The sequence below is a fragment of the Delphinus delphis genome, chromosome 8 (genome assembly GCF_949987515.2).
Source record: "Delphinus delphis chromosome 8, mDelDel1.2, whole genome shotgun sequence".
Taxonomy (NCBI): Eukaryota; Metazoa; Chordata; class Mammalia; order Artiodactyla; family Delphinidae; genus Delphinus; species Delphinus delphis.
The window spans coordinates 103,955,416-103,972,064 of NC_082690.1; the positions used below are offsets into that span (position 1 = coordinate 103,955,416).

Genomic DNA, 16,649 nt, shown 5'->3' on the forward strand with positions numbered 1-16,649 from the left:
CCTACCTGGTGCACTGCTGTGCCAGGAATGGGCTACAGACGGGCTGAGACGGTGACTCCCTCCCCTCTGGGGACAGCCCAGCACCCCCTGCTGGTCATCTCTGGCCATTCCATTTATTCCAGTGTCCGGTGCAGAACAAGCTGGACTTCGAAGCGTGAGATTCAAGGCCTTTCCTAACCGGACACTGGCATGCTTCTCCCCACACTGGTAGCCCAGCATTCTCTACCTGGAGCACCCTTCCCTGTCCCTGTTCTCAGCTTTGAAACTGCCAGGTGATGCCTCAGGGAACTCCAAGGGGCTCCGGTTCTTTATGTCTCAGCACAGAAAGAATTCAGTGAGAGGCAAAGTGATAGATAAGAAGTGATTAATTAGGATAGGATGCTTGTGAGGCTTAGGAGCGGGCAGGTGAGCATCTCGCTGCACTGCCCCAAGTACTTAGTGGGTTACATCTTTATAATCAAAGGAAAAGAGGGGTGGGGGAGAAGACCACCTTCTTCCTCGTTCTCCTTTGAGTCTTCCATCATTAACTCCTCCGACATGTCAGGTGGGGTATTTTTTTGACCCTATATGGCCCATCTGGGACTGTCATGGCACTATGGAAAAATTATTTCAGGTCTCAGTATAATGAGGGTCTTTCACTTTGAAATGTCACCTTTCCCTAAATTATTGTTTTTTATGAGTGCAGAGAGTATGCCCTAGAGGTCATTATCTTGTTGACATCACTGGGCAGGATGTAGGCATTATTTTTCTACTATTGTTTTATTGTCTTGAGGCATGATTTGTGCCTCCATTGCTTAGTGTTGTTGCTAAGCACCTTGCTCTGCTTCGTGAGTCAAGCAAGCCCACATTGTTTCAGGATTTTCCCATTGCTTTCCTCAGTGATCATTAACTTACTGTGGTCTCCCAAAGCCCCCTAAAGTTCCTTGTCTATCTACAGTCCCCTAGTGGAATTTCTAAACTAACTATTTGATTATCCTACTCTATCCCTATCACCTTCTCCAGGGCGCCTCTCCAGACGGCTCAGGCAAACACTCCTGTCCTCCTCTGCTCCCCATGAAACTGAGCAGGACCCTGTGGGTCTCCTGGCACAGAAGCCTTTCCGTGTCCCCCATTTCTTGTTGTAGGGAACAGACTCCAGCCTCCATGACCTTCCCTGAGTTCCAAAGCGCAGATTCAAACAGTTGCTAATCGGGGAAGGGAGGGGATGCGGAGACAAGGGACGAGGAACCAAGAACAATAGTGGAGCCTTGGGGCAGGATCTTGGTTCCGCCTCAAGGGACACACAGAACAATTTATTTGAGCTCTTTACAGAACTAAAACCCCCAACAAGTGCAGTCAGCATTCTTCATTCCAGAGAAGACCACCTGAGACCGGATTCAAGGAACCGGAGAAGCTCATCAAGAGATTACCTGAGGGGCTTCCCTGGTGGCGCAGTGGTTGAGAGTCTGCCTGCCGATGCACAGGACACGGGTTCGTGCCGTGGCCCGGGAGGATCCTACGTGCCGCGGAGCGGCTGGGTCCGTGAGCCATGGCCACTGGGCCTGCGCGTCCGGAGTCTGTGCGCCGCAACGGGAGAGGCCGCAGCGGTGAGAGGCCCGCTTACCGCAAAAAAAAAAAAAAGATTACCTGAGGGCTTCCCTTGGCAGGGAACACGAGCTCAAGCCCTGGTCCGGAGCAACTAAGCCCGTGAGCCACAGCTACTGAGCCTGAGCTCTAGAGCCCTTGAGCCACAACTACTGAGCCTGCGTGCTGCAACTACTGAAGCCTGTGCGCCTAGAGTCCGTGCTCCGCAACAAGAGAAGCCACCGCAATGAGAAGCCCACGCACAGCAACAAAGAGTAGCCCCACTCACCGCAACTAGAGAAAGCCCACGCACAGCAAGGAAGACCCAACACAGCCAATAAATAAATATATTAAAAAAAAAAAAAAGACAGAGAGAGAGATTACTTGAGATCAGATTAAAGGAGGGCAGGGCCTGCACACACACTAATCTTATCAGCAACCCCACCCCTCAACTGTTGCTATAAAACTCCTTCCAAATCCTCCGGGGTTGGGACACACAGTTTTCTTTTTTTTATATATATAAATTTTATTTATTTATTTTTGGCTGTGTTGGGTCTTCGTTGCTGTGCGTGGGCTTTCTCTAGTTGTGGCAAGCGGGGGCTATTCTTTGTTTTTAGTTGTGGCGAGCGCGGGCTACTCTTCATTGCGGTACTCGGGCTTCTCATTGCAGTGTCTCCTCTTGCTGCGGAGCACAGGCTCTAGGCACGTGGGCTTCAGTAGTTGTGGCACGCAGGCTCAGTAGCTGTGGCTTGCGGGTTCTAGAGCGAAGGCTCAGTAGCTGTGCCACACGGACTTTGTTGCTCCAAGGCATGTGGGATCTTCCCAGACCAGGGCTCGAGCCCATGTCCCCTGCATTGGCAGGCAGATTGTTAACCACTGCACCACCAGGGAAGCCCAAGGGACACACATTTTTCGAGGCAGGAGACCGCTGTGTCCCCTTTGCCTGGTAAAGCAATAAAGCTATTCTTTTCTACTTCACCCAAAACTCTGTCTCTAAGATTTTATTAGGCACAGATGCACAGAGGCCGACTTTTTGGCATCACCCACATGCTTTGCACATCCTTCTGTAATCATAAAAGTCAAAGCTGCTGCTCATCCATACAGTGCCTTTGAGCAAAAAGCCACCCTTACCTCAAAGTGCGTTCTCCCATCTGCTGGAAAACTCTTGGAATAGATGTGCCAACCTATAACATCTACAGCGTGAAGGGTGTCTGTCTCGAAGGAGCCCTGATGATGCCAGAGCGGCCACTTTGGGGACATTTCCATGTGTCGGGCACCGTGCTAAGTGCCTTATCTCAACTACTGTTCACAAAGCTCTGGAGGGTTCATTTCACAGACGAGGAAAGTGAGGCTCAAATGCTAAGACCAAGGTCGTGTAACCAGTAGGTGGCAGAGCCAGGGTTTGAATTCCAAAGCACTGATGGAGGTAGTTGCTTCCGTCAAGTCACTGTCACCCAGGTTGCTGCTTACACATCTGTCCCAGACCTGAGCGTGAGCTTCTCAAGGAGGAGACATGTACAAAGGGCACAGATGGAAGGAGTCTCTCTGCAGGGCACTGGGGTCTCAGGGGCCGGGGCCTGTTCCTCTGGGTTGTGGCTGAAGCTGGAGATGTTCAGACCAGAGTCTCAGCCACTGAAGGCTAATCTTTGATTCAGTGTCTGCTTAGGATCTGCCCTTGCTCCTACCGCAAACAGAGAAACCCTCTCCTGTGGCCTGATAATTCCAGATGATTCCAGTTAGTCCCTGAATCCAGATTTTTCTGAGTCCAGAGTTGTGCTCTTTGCTGAAGTGGGGCAAGGTCTATAAAAGAGGCCCAGCTGCCTGAGGATGAAGGAAGGCAGGAGAGGCCTATGAAGGCAAATCTAAAGGTATGTATGAGTTTTCCAGGAGGATACAGGGCACGGTGAAGGATGTTCCTGGCAAAGGTATGACCAGAGGCTAGGGCTGGGGGGAGCAGGGGTGGGGGACAGTAGTGGACAGACATCTTCTTGGCCTGAGGGCCACAGCATGTCTGACTGCTTGTTTTTGGATAGATGACTTTGAGTCTAGTACAATGCTTTTTTTTTTTGCCGTACACGGGCTTCTCATTGCTGTGGCCTCTCCCGTTGCGGAGCACAGGCTCTGGACGCGCAGGCCCAGCGGCCATGGCTCACGGGCCCAGCCGCTCTGCGGCATGTGGGATCTTCCTGGACCGGGGCATGAACCCGTGTCCCCTGCATCTGCAGGCGGACTCTCAACCACTGCGCCACCAGGGAAGCCCGAGTCTAGTACAATTCTTTAAAGCTGCTTAACACCAGAAACCTAATTATGTCTTTGCAGGTCTCTAATTATTGTCTTTTGCCTTTTCCAGAGTGCCACTGTAAAAAGTGCTGTGTTTTCAAGCCCAGGGAGAGTCATATAACCTGCCAACTAAACCTTGCAATCTCCATTGCCCAACCAGGCCAGCGATTGTCTCTGTGAAAGATAAAAGGAAGAGGAGCTGACAGCAATGTCTTGGTTTCTTCACTTATCATTCTTTTGGGGAAGATCCTGGGCATCAGCCTAGCCTGGGGAGTGGGAGCTCCTTTATTCTAGTGGCAGTGTGAGAGCACTTAGGAACTATCAGTCTGGGTTCAAACTCTAGCTGTGTGACCCTGAGCATCACTTAACCTCTCCCAGTTTCAATTCCCTCATCCATAAAATGGTACCTATCTCATTAATTAATACACGTGAAGCCCTTCAACAGCAGTTGGCACATAGTATACCATGTTAGCTATTGTTTCTTTTGTTTTTGTTTTTGTTTTTTTTTTTGCGGTACGCGGGCCTCTCACTGTTGTGGCCTCTCCCGTTGTGGAGCACCAGCTCCGGACGCGCAGGCTCAGCGGCCATGGCTCACAGGCCCAGCTGCTCTGCGGCATGTGGGATCTTCCCGGACCAGGGCACGAACCCGTGTCCCCTGCATCGGCAGGCGGACTCTCAACCACTGCGCCACCAGGGAAGCCCAAGCTATTGTTTTTATTGCTTGTCCAGATGTGTCAATATAGCACTGAAGAAAGTAACAGGAAAAGTCCTGATTCTCTGCTGGTCTTAACAGAGGTTTCATTTGAAAGTGCTGGGTGTATTACTGTGCTAAAGGACATTGGAGGCAGGGAGTGGTCCTCATGAGTCAGTGTTGTCTTCTTGTGGGGAAGGAAGACCAGTGGTGAAGTCAGTGACTCAAAATGGAGATAAAGTCCTGAGTTAAGCCTCTCCTGACCTGAAATGATCCTCCTTCCAGCCTCTGCTCTGCCCAAGGAGGGGTTGTCAGTGTTTTCCCATGAGGATAAAGGTCCTATCTGCCTTGTTCCCCTGTGTCCCTAAGTTAGGGGGATGACGCTCAATACATGGTGCTGAAATGAATGAAAAGGCATGATTTAGATCTTCTCAAAGAGAAGTGAGTGGGGCTGGGGTGGCCAGTCTGGTGAACCCAGTCAATCAAGGGCTTGCTGAGTGTCGTGAGCCTCTGGGAAGGGCAGTGATTGAGCCTGGTGACGCCGAAAACTCAGCCTCCGTGCACCGGTGCCTAATCGAATCTTGGAGACAGAGTTTTGGGGGACGTAGAAAAGAATAACTTTATTGCTTTGCCAGGCAAAGGGGGGACACAGCAGGCTCCTGCCCTCGAAAACTGTGTCCCACCTGGGAGGATTTGGTAAGGAGTTTTATAGCAATGATTCAAGGGCGGGGTTGCTGATAAGTGTGTGTGCAGGGCCTGCACTCCTTTAATCTGGTCTCAGGTAATCTCTTGATGAGCTTCTCTTGTTCTTTCTAGCCTCAGGCAGTCTTCTCTGGAATGAAGAATGCTGACATCTTCCATTTATTGGGGGTTTTAGTTCTATAAAGCTCAAAAGATATTGTTATGTGTGTCCCTTGAGGTGAACCAGGACCTGCCCCAAGGCTGCACTATTGTTCTTGGCTCTCCTCCCTTGTCTCCGCATCCCCTCCTTTCCCTGATTAGCAACCGTTAGAATCTGCCCTTTGGAACTCAGGGAAGGTCATGGAGGTGGGAGTCTGCATCCCCTACAAACAAGAAATGGGGGACATGAAAAGGCTTCTGTGCCAGGAGCCCTACAGGGTCCTGCTTGGTTTCACTGGGGCCCCATCCTCATGGTAACAGCCACACCTATTCTTGGGCATCTGCCTCATCCTCAAACGTGGGGAATCTGGCTTTTAATGAGTGACATGCAATCTGTACATTTTAAAATATTTTATTAAAAACAAGGAAAACCAACCAACCAAAAAGCTCAACCCAAGAACTCTGGGTTCTGGGGGTCTGGGAGCAGCTTAGGTCTGCGGGAAGGGTGGAACCTGGAAGACGGACAGTGTGGGGGGGCCTCTGACCCCTGGCAGGAAGAGCAAGAGCCGGGGAGGCTGACAGGCAGCACAACCTTCCCCAGGGCTCAGCCCCTTTCTGTGGCATGGGCTCATCCACTTGGGGAAGACAGGTGGGGGTCCTCAATCCCCATAAAAAGGCAGGGTGGGCGGTTCTGCACGGGTCTCAGACCTCTTGGCAAAGCCACCAACCAGTTAGGACGGAGGAGAGGGTGGCCCGGGGCTCGATCGGGCCTAACAGCACCCTCCCCGAAGGCGGGGTTCAGCTCCCCCTCGGGAGATGGGCTCAGACAGGGAGCTGCGCCCCCAAGTACTGCTGCAGCCCCTCTCAGGAGAAAGGGCCCCGATGGGGTGGGACCTGGAGGCAGCCCTAGGCAAGATCCTGGTGGGCAGGGCAGGGTCCGGACTCCCATCCGGAGCTCAGTGGCCCCGGGGCAGCGCCCGGATGGGCCGAGGAGGGGGATTGTCCAGGACCGGTTCGGGCCGGGGGCGCACGCCACCTCGGCGCTTCTGCTTGCGCAGCAGGTAGCTCGAGTACTGCACCTCGGGCATGGCCAGCTTGAGGCAGGCCTCGGTGGCCGGGCCGGCGCGGCCGCTGGGCAGGTCGTAGCCCATGATGTCCACCTTGCGGCTGGGCTGCCAGGGCTGCAGCTGCTTGGTGCGGATCTGCGCCGCAGGCCGCAGCACAGGTTCCTCACCAAAGCAGCTCCGCAGCAGGCGCTCTCGGGCCTCTCGCAACTCGCGCGCCTCGCGCTCCACGCAGGCGCGTCCGGCGAGCGCCACGCGGCGCCAGAAGGTGACGTTGAAGTGGTCGTAGAGGCCGGCGTCGAGCGCGTTCCAGGCGCGCGCGGCCCGCGCGAGAGCCGCGGGGATGGCGGCGAGGCGCGAGCTGGCGGCGCGCGCGTTGAGCCTGGCGTAGAGCACGTCGTCTAGGTCCCAAGCCAGCAGGCGCCGCAGCAGCACGAGCGACTCGTCGAAGTACTCGGCGATCATGACGAGCGAGAAGACCTCCTCCACCTGGCGGATGAGGCCCGCCAGGTAGGCAGCGTCGTCGCGCGGGCTGCGCTCGTTGTCGCCGCCCAGGTCGTAGGCCAGCGTGTTGTGCGCGAACATGGCGAAGTGCTCGCCCGCGCGGTAGTAGGCCTCGGGCGCGCTCAGGAAAGCCTCGAGCGACGCGTTGGGCACGCGCCGGAAGGCGGGGCAGTACTGGTTGTAGTAGCTGAAGAGCGACTCGAACATGGCGGCCGGCTCGCGCAGGATGGTGACGTAGACGGTGCCCGGGGGCATGAGGCGCTGCAGCTCCGCGCGGTCGAAGCGCAGGTGGCTGGCCAGCATGTGCGGTGGCCGCGTGGCCGGGTGCACGAAGTGCGCCGAGAAGTTGCGCGGGTAGCAGAACTGGTGCTCGCAGCTCGGGTGTGGCAGGGCCACGGTCAGGTTGTGGCGCTCGGCGAAGCGGAACAGGATGTTCTGCACTGTCGTGCCCGCAGTCTTGTGCGTCTTCAGAAAGGCTACGGTCATGTGCTTGGGGCGCGGCGGAGAGTCCTGCAGAGGCGGGCAGCTCTGAGGGAACAGCTTGGGGTACCTGCAGGGTTCAGGGGGTGTGCAGGGAGGAGGAAGTAAGAAGGGTGCGGCTTGACCCTGCTTCTCCCCAAGGATGGTGGGGATGGGCCAGGGCTCATCCTGGGCTTTACCCACAGAACAGTAGAGGCGTATGGTGGGCAGCCTCTAAGATGACCCCCGTGATCCCTGCTGACCTCCTGGCATTCACGCTCTTGTGTATGTCCCTTCTCTTGAATATGAGTGGGACTTATTGATGCCTCTTAGGTAGTAGAACAGGGCGGAAATAGTGGGATGTCACTTGTGAGATTACATTATAAGAAGATTATGTTTTCTGTCTTGGTATCTTTCACTCTCTCTAGGGCAGCTCATGCAGGGGACAAGGAGGTACCAGGTGGGAACAGTCCCCAAGGAACGAGGCCCTCAGTCCATCAGCCTGCTTGAAGAGCTGAAGGCTCCGCCACCAACCACTTGAATGGGCTTATAAGTGGAGCCCTTCCAATCAAGGCTTCAGATGAGACTGCATCCCCAGCAGCCAACTTGATTGCAACTCCGTGAAAGACCTTGAGCCAGAGGTATGCAGCTAGGGCACACCTGGGTTCCTGACCCACAGGAGTGACATAATAAATGTTTAATGTTTTCAGCTGCTAAGTTTTGAGGTAACTTCGTTACACATAAAAGATAACACAAGGACAAAGGCCCTTGGAGATCCTTGAGGAATTCCACTTCACAGATGTACAAACTGAGGAACAGAAGGAGAAAAATCATTTCTATAAGTTTGGCAACTCAGATTAAGTCACCAAATCCTCTTGCTCTCTGTCTTCTTTCCACTGGCTACTCACATTGTAGGTGAGTGGCATGGGCTTTGAAGGAACCTGTTGTTATGTGATTCTGTTAAGTCCTCTGGAACCTTATTCATTTATTCAAGTAGTATTTTTTTAAAGCATCTACTATGTGCCAGGTACCGTTCTAGGCTCAAGAAATATGATAGTATAAAAAACATAATAATCCTAGCGTTCATGAAGCTTTCATTTCTGTTTCCTCATTCCTGAAACAAGGGCCTTCGGGATTACAGGTGACCTGTGAGTTCCCTTCAGACTTTGAGTCACTCTCCTGTTTCTTTTCTGCCATCCTCAGCGTCATGTAACAAGGACAACTCTAAGCAGCTTTGAGAATACCATTGAGACTTCCTATCAGTGGCTGGTTTGGGTTCAGGATAACGTCTGCATGGATGCTCCTGAAGACCAGCAAATCATCTGGCAAGAGGGACGGGGCCCATTCACACTGTTCTCATGGGCAGACCATGTAGCACATGGTGAAATTGAGGCCCTGAGGGGGTGCAAGGATTCACTGGGTTCACAGTGAGCCAGGAGCAGGGTCAGGGTTGCTACTAGTCATCACATGGTATCCTGTATCAGGGTGACTGGCTGGGTCACACATACATCATTCCCATTTCATAGATGAGCAAATGGGCTCAGAGAAGTGAGGAGGCTTGGCCAGCACAACAGTAGTGAGAAAGTTGTTTGCACTTCTCTGGGGGTGTGTGGCTGAAACACACTGTCTCCATCTTGTCAGCTCCATCGTAGGGCCACAGTCCTACCCCCTCCCCTTTCTGCGAAACTGAGCTTTAGCCTACGAACAAGGGGTGCGTCCAAGCCCGATAAGTTCCCTGCCAACCTTTACGCTTGCCTTCATCCCATGTGAAAACTGCAAGAGTGTCTTTTGCTGATGCAGATGGTTAATGGCCATGAGACCCACCCCCCCGGGGGCGGGGAGGAACCTCGTCCTTCCCATCCACGCGGATGTGCTTCTCCCTAATAGTCAGATTCTGTTTTTAGCTCTGGCCCCTTTAAACCCCCCTGTACCCCTTTCGGTGCCGCGGCGAATGCGGCGGAGGCCTCTGGATTGACTGTCCGATCGTTCTTTCCTGCCTGTATGTAAGTTACCCACAATAAACTTCATAGTTGCAGTTTATGGAGTCGCCCACTTCATTTTTTGGTCTTAAAGTTCCTTCTCACTTTGGAGAATATTCAACATCTCTGCCTTCTGACAGGGAGGCACTCAGAAGGAGATGCCGAGGGAAGACTCGAGCTGGAATAGAATCCCAGATTACTCACTCAACCCTTTCAGTGAAGTCCCTGCCCAGGGAGGTTGTGTGAATCTAAAGAGAATGTATGGAAAGCGCTTTCAGAACAGAGGGAAGGAGCAAAGCCCATCATAAGATGGACTCTTCTGGCAGCTTTAAGGAACGAGGAGAGCTCCCGTCTGCTAACGCTAACCAGGCAGCTGACTTCTAGAGGACCCCAACTGCCGAGCCCCGCCCCCTCACCGAGGCCCCGCCCCCTTACCAGCTGAGCTGCGCCCCCTGGTGGATGAGGAGGCTTAAGGTGCTGCATCCTAGCACCAGCAGCAGGATTTTCCTGCGGCTCATCTTGGTGGCCTGCTGCAGGCGCTGGAGGATGGGTGGCATGATGGGGTACCCACCCCTGGACCAGCCAGGGCCTCACTATCCAGGACTGCCTTCGCCGGCACTCATGGGGGCTCCTGGGGCTCTGGTAGCAGGGCCAGTGTTCCTGTGAGGCCTGGCAGGAGAAGGAGGCAAACAGGTTTGTAGCAGGCAGAGAAGATGGGCTCCGAGCCCCAACAGGACTGCTGCAAAGGAGAGCTGCAAAGGGTGGGGTGAGCAGAGAGGCCAGGGAAGATCAGATTCCTACCTCCTGTTACCATGACCCTATCTCCACACTGCTCCAGATAACTTAGTCTTGGGTGGAATTACACGCTCTGGGGTCTGGCCAGCCCTTCAGGCTGTAGCCACTCCCTTCCTTGAGCCCTGTCTCTGCTTTTCTGCCTGCCCCTAATTGTCTTTGTCTCATGGCCATTTGTGTCTGTCTCCCCTGTAGATGTGCCTTAGCACCAGCACTTGGCTCAGGGCACAGAAGTCTCAATTCGGGGTTTCCTCTCCTCTAGGACTCCTTGCCTCATTGCCTCAGCCAACGAGTTGGTCTTGACTCCCCAGACGCTGAGCTCCTCAGAAACACTGACCAGGTGTTCACTTTCTTGAGTCTCTGACATGAGGAAGAGGCTTTCTCTACATATTATACTACCACACACTTAATCCCATTTAATCCTCGCTGCAAGCCTAACATAGGTATTCCCATTTCACAGACAAGGAAACTGAGGCTCTAAGAGATGATGTCACTTGTCCGTGGTCATGCAGGTGGTATTAGCAGAGTCTGGATTCAGATCTGTTCCTTCCGGCTCCAAAGTCCATGCCCTCAGACAGTATGTGTGCTGCTTCTACAGAGAACTGATTTCCCCATCCCTGCCCTGGACTCTGGCAATCCTGCATGCTTCTGAGCCCCGAGGGCCCAAGACCAATAAATCCACGAGGGAAAGAAAGGAGGACTTGAAATCCTGGAACCCTATCTGGATTCCATCCCCAGACACCTGAAACCCTGGCCACCGCATCAGACGATTGCAGTGAGAGGTGCCTGGCCAAGGGAGGGGGGAGGGGAATACAGAGCTTGCTCTGCTGAGACTCTCCAGGAGAGGTGGGCCTCTATCCCAGCTGAGCGGCAGCAGTGAGAGGCAGGAGAAGGGCCTGGTTTCTGGTCAGTTACCCATCCCCACATGATTGTCTTGGGTCAAGGGCAGCTCCAGGGGAAAGTCAGCTTCAGTAGCAATGACTGCCCCCCAGTTAGGGTGGGCTCTCTGTCTCAGCAGCCTCAGTCTCCAGGTTCAGGTTTGGCTTCATCCTCGCACACACCCGTCTCCAAAGGGGAGGGGGAGCCTGGAACGTTATGGGCATGTGCATGTGTGTGGAACTAGGACACCTCAGTCCCAGGAGGGTTGAGGTAATGGTAAAACTCTTTTGACCATGACCTTCCCCTAGGCCCCTGCACTTGGCTTCCAATCCTTCTCCTTTAGCCCCCCCTTCCCCCAATTAATCCTGGATTACATTTAAACCTGTTTGGGTGGAAAGGTGTACTGGTTACGCCTTTCCCTTCTCTCCAGTTCCCATCACCTGATTTCCTCCACCCCTGCAGATAGCCTTAATCCTCCCGGAGCCAAGGGGTATGAAAGGTCCAGCCACAGAGGGCAACCAAGCTAAGGTCCCTCTGTCTTCAAGGATGGCTAGGGCAGAGGAGGGCTGGCGCTGCCCACGTGAGGCTGCCGGCAGGAGGGAGCCACAGCCAAGGCCCTCTCGAGATGCACACCTTCTTTCCCTGTCACTTATCCTGCCTAGAGGAGTTGGTGACCAGGCAGGAGTTTCCCAAGGGGGCCAAGTGGAGGGCCAGCCTACTCCCATCTTTGCTCAACTCACTGAAACCACCCTATTTTTCAGTGGCCTCTGGGTCAGCCAAGGAGAGGTCAAGCCTGGAGAGAGCTGCAGTGGGACTTTCCCTGGGAGACGCTTCAGCCAGGCCATATAGAGAAGGGTGATGGGGTGCTTGGTAGCCCCCTCCATCCCACTCCCCTCCATGGCTTAGCCCTGGGCAGCCAGCCAGACCCCAGTCTGAGGCCCACAGGGTATCATCACCACAAGAATCCCCTGGACACCAGCCCTCCAAGGTGGGCACCAGCTTCTGCGTGTTCCCGGTCAATGACTGGATGCTCACCGCCTTCACATACAGCCTGGTCCGTTTCTGAGCAGCCTTGGCTGTTCAGAAGTTCTCTCTGGGACAGCTGGGATCAGCCTGCCACTGGCAGCGCCCTCCTCCCCTTGTCCCCTTCCACCTCCCACTCTCATGGTTGCTAGTACTGCCCTGCTACACCACACGAACCGTTTTTTCTCCATGACAGACCTTCAGGTATTTCAAAGCAGTAACCCTGTCTCCTCTGGGTGGGCACTCGGCCAGGCTAAACATTCCAGGTCCCGAGAGAGGGTGCTGCTCGGACACTGGAGGAGGCCTCCCTTCCCTTGGCAAGTTCACTCCGCGATGCCTATTCTGGAGATGGAGTCAGGTCACTGGCACCCAGGAAGGGGGCCACCTGGGGCTGGGTTTCTCTTTGTAACCTCCGGGGCGGTGTGGGGTGGGCGGCAGTCTGCTGGGGCCAGAATTTAGAGCAACAGCCCTGGCTCCTGCCCCTCACATGTTTCAGACTACTCCCTGGCATCCCCGGTGCCTTCTCTGTGGAGACAGAGTTTCCCTCAGTCGTCCGAGACAAGTCAGGGTGCCCAGCCTCATCAGAAAATCAGTGCTAATTTTAGTCAGAACAATCAACCTCAGGCTGCTGCCTGGTTTTGCAAATTGCTTTCCTTTCTCCAGGGAACCAAAGAAGAAATGGTTTAGCTAGCCAAAGCTTTGCAAACCGGCCTGGATGCCCACCCACTCCCACATAAGCCCTTTGCTCTCTCCCTGTAAGCTCTAGGGCTGATATTGGTGCCTTTGGAGGACGGGGGGGGGCACCCTGGCCTGGACCACCCGCATCTGACCGTCGGATGACCTGGAGACTCTATCCTTACCTGAGGATGGCACAGCCCACTGTGTAGGGCAACTGCCCAGTGCACTAAAGAGGAAAGGGCCAAGGGCTGAGCGGGCTGCAAATTAGTGGCCCAGGAGATCAAATATTATTCAACCTTCCTCTTTTCCTTCCTTTCTTCCCCCCCAACCCCCGGCCTGCGCCAGGTCAGCCCCCCCTCCTCCAGTCCCCTCTCCCTGTCATCCACCCCCACGTCATCCCTGCCTCTGAATTCCCTTCATCCTCCTCTCTTCATCACTACTGCCCACCCTCCCAGCCCCCATTCCCTCAATTGCATCCCAGCCTCCCCCAGGGATCGGTCACTGGGATCTGGTCCCCATAAGGGATAGGCCAGATTCTCTCTCTCACCCGCGTCCTCTCCTGCTCTGCAGGGGGCCAAGAGCCCGCCTCCTCATGCTCTTCGGGGACTGGCCCCCACGGCACCCTCCCGCCCAGCCGGCATCCCCCATCCTGGTCCGGTCCACCCCCGCGCCTCCAGCCCCAGGCCGTCCCGCTGCAGTACTTACGCTGAGCGAGCTCTGCTTTGACCCGGGTTGAGGGTGGTCGCCGCTACCTCCCAACCTTGGCCGCGAAATCCGCTGAGGGTCCGAGGGCGCTGGGGGCCCTGCGAGCAGAGTGCTGGTCGCTCGCCTCTCCGTGCCTGGATGGGATCAGGTGGCAGCGTCAGCTCAGCTCCGCTGCTCTTGGCTCTGCCCGCCGCCCGCCCCCCATCGCACACCGGAGGCGGAGGCGGGGCGGGGGCGGGGGCCGGCGAGCAGGGGAGGGGGAGGGGAAGAGGAGTGGGAAGGGGAGGGGGCAGCCCTGACTCGCAGGCTCCCCGAGAACACTCTCCGAGTGGCGTCTTCGCATGCGGGCATCTTCCCTGGGCAGCCTTTGCAGAGTCTGGACACCAAGGTGGCCAGCTGCTTGCCCTCACTCTACAGGAGGGGAAACTGAGGCCTGGACGGTATCTGGATACTCCGGCTTTGCTGGGCCCCACTGGTCACCCTTGGGCGGGGTAGGCCCTGGGAGAGTTAGAGACACAGGTACATGTACAAGTACCTACATGGTTTCCCCCCACCCCCTTCTCCTCTTTCCACCTCCAGCCGAGAAATACCCTCCAGCCTGGGGTCTGGTCCCATCTTTCCTCACACCCCTAGGGACCCTTTCCTTTCCAGCCCCTGCTGCTGACCCACTCCTACTCTGCACCGGGAGTCCAGATCCACTCACTCTTGGCCAGAACTGTAGTGGGCCCGGGACCCCTGCCTAGGCACTTGTGTGCTGGGAATCAGAGAACCGAAGTTCAACCCGGGTTGAACTTAAGTTCCGGAGTCAAGAGGTAACTTCCTGGGCCTGGATGCTTCCAGCTCTACAATAGGGAGCTGTTCTTGGAGCTGTTCTCAGGCTGCAGAGATGATACATGTGAAGGCTCTGTGTGAACTCTGTGTGAGGATCCTGAATTTTCTACTGCCTTCTTTGTCCTTAGCTCCAGCCACCTGGGAGCCAAGCAGCAGCAGCTCCCAAAGTCGTACCAGACACCAAGAGCCCCAGCCGCACATTTAGTTATGTGGTTCTCAGGAACCCCTGCTTTCTCCTGCCTTCCTGGCCTGGTATGGCAAGGATCCTGGAGCTGGGGTAGCCACCCCAAACTGGGACCTTGCCTGGTATGGGAAGGAGGGGACTGGATTCCGTGCTAGACCCACACAGATAGGTATCGTGTGAGGGTCCTTGTTAAGGAGAAGGGAATGGGGACTCTCAGAGTCAAGAGAACTGCTTGTGGTCCCAGTTTGACCCCTTGGGGACATCAGTGTCTCTCTGCCCCTCAGTCTTCCCTTCCGCACAACTGGAGGAGGGTCATATCCTGCCTGGGTCCCAGGGCTGTTGGGAGAAAATGAGGCCCCAATTGGCCTGTCCTTTTCTGGCCCTGGCTACATTGCATCTTCACCCATCGGCCCTTAGTTTATCCTGCCTCAGAGACCCCCAACCTCTTCCCTAGCACATACACATGCTTTGGGGCCTTTGGCCTCAGATGACCTGCAGTGGCTCTCCAGTTACAGGGAGCAGAAAGACACTTCCTCTGGGTCAGGAATGGTGCTGCCTGAGTGGGCTGACAAGCTGGAGGGGAGGGCACTGCTGTTCTTTCTTCTGTCCTTTCTGGGTTTGGCTTCTCCTCTGGGAGTGTCAGGAGACTGGGATGGTGGTAGTGATGAAAAGGGGAAGGTCCAGGTTTGGGTGGGAGCAAAGAGAATTTCCCAGCCTGGGTTAGGATGTGAGCAACCTTCCTGGTCCAGTCCTTTTCTTTGTCTCTCCTAAATCTCACCTTCCCTGGACCTGACATCCCATTCTTTTTTCCCTGCTCCCAGCTACTCCTCTGTTGGGGGTGGTTGGTGAAATAGAGCATGCTAGAGAGAAGATCTGAAAGATGTGGGTGTCAGGGGGAAAGGAGACCATTCTGAGGTTCCCAGCTCTCTCACCCAACACACACACACTCACACAGGACGGGAGCCTGGCTGTCAGTGAAAGAGCAGAGCTAGAATGGGAGAGGGACCTCACAGCTAGTGGCAGAGGGGGGAAGGTTAACTGAATTGACTGGTCAGGACAGGGAGAAGTAGAAGGTGGGCAAGCATGGGGCACCCGCCCATCCCTCCCTCAGGGGCACAGGCCACTGGTGAGGTAGGGGAGCAGCAGACAGGGTCAGCTGCAATGGTAGGCTGGTGGGGATGAGGGAAGAAAAGGTCCTGAGTTTATTTTCTTTATTTTTTTTGGCTGCGCCGTGAGGCCTGTGGGGTCTTAGTTTCCTGACCAGGGGTGGAACCCCGGCTCCACAGTGAAAGCACTGAGTCCTAGCCACTGGACAGCCAGGGAATCCCCTGAGTTATTTTCAAGACTAAAAAAGACCCAAATCCTGTAACCAGAAAGACTGTTACATTTGTGTTTTTTTTTTTTTTTCAGTAATCATTTATTGATCGCCTCCTTAACGCCAGGTACTGCGAGCCAGTAAAAACTCCTGTCTTGGAGTTGGAAGTGCGGAGAAAGGGCAAGAAAGAATTCAAAACAAAGTTTCGACGTGTTACGGGCACTCCAGGGTAGGAAAGGCGGGAGACAGCTTAGAGGAGATGACATTTGAGCCGGCCAGGAAGGTGGAAAAAGGGGCTTTAGTGTGGCCCTTCCCCCAGGTCGGCAGCTGGAGCTCAGCCGGGAGGGCCCACTTCGCTCCCGGCTCCGATCCCCTTTCAGCCCATTCATCCATGCCTGGGCCGGGGGTGGGCGGGCAGACAATCAGACACTGTTTTATCACAGGCATCGGCTGCAACCTCCCGCTTGGCGCCCACAGCGCGCGGCCGCCGGGGGAACGAGTCTCCCCGGAACGTAAGCGTCCGGGCCTCTCACGCCCGACCAGGGAGTCGGGCCGGAAGGCGGGACGTCAGTGCTGCGGTCCGTGAGACGATGAAAGCACGCCCTCCGGGCAGGTCCATCTTTCCCCGCAGCCCCGCCCCAGCTCCGGCCCCCAGTGTTCCCGGTGCCGTGGCCGGCCACTGTTCTCCCCTCCCGGCTTTTGACCCTCAGAGACCGTGACCTGTGCACTACAACTCCCAGAAGGCTTCGCGACCAGGCCGCTTAGCACTATTGGAGAACGGCAGGGGGTGGGCCCTAATCGGAAAGGCCTAACAACCCTCGAGCGCTGCCGGAAGTTCCGGGAAGTGGGCTGGGAGGCTGGC

At 55.3% G+C, this 16,649-nt stretch overlaps 1 protein-coding gene across 1 annotated transcript; it reads right to left on the reverse strand.

Moving 5' to 3' along the window:
* Window positions 1-5,778: 5,778 nt before the first annotated feature.
* On the reverse strand, window positions 5,779-13,617 carry GAL3ST3 (galactose-3-O-sulfotransferase 3). Its single transcript, XM_060017516.1, has 3 exons — window positions 13,458-13,617; window positions 9,816-10,049; window positions 5,779-7,492 (listed from the first exon to the last, which is right to left on the reverse strand). Exons 2-3 carry the CDS (start codon window positions 9,935-9,937, stop codon window positions 6,331-6,333), a joined length of 1,284 nt encoding a protein of 427 aa, XP_059873499.1. The 5' UTR covers window positions 9,938-10,049; window positions 13,458-13,617; the 3' UTR covers window positions 5,779-6,330.
* Window positions 13,618-16,649: the final 3,032 nt, after the last annotated feature.

Excerpts from the sequence above, each read along its gene's own strand:
- GAL3ST3 (XM_060017516.1), bottom strand. The coding sequence starts at position 9,937 with ATGCCACCCATCCTCCAGCGCCTGCAGCAGGCCACCAAGATGAGCCGC. Across the intron at positions 7,493-9,815 it reads CAGGGGGCGCAGCTCAGCTG|GTACCCCAAGCTGTTCCCTC; the intron begins GTAAGGGGGCGG and ends TGAACCCTGCAG.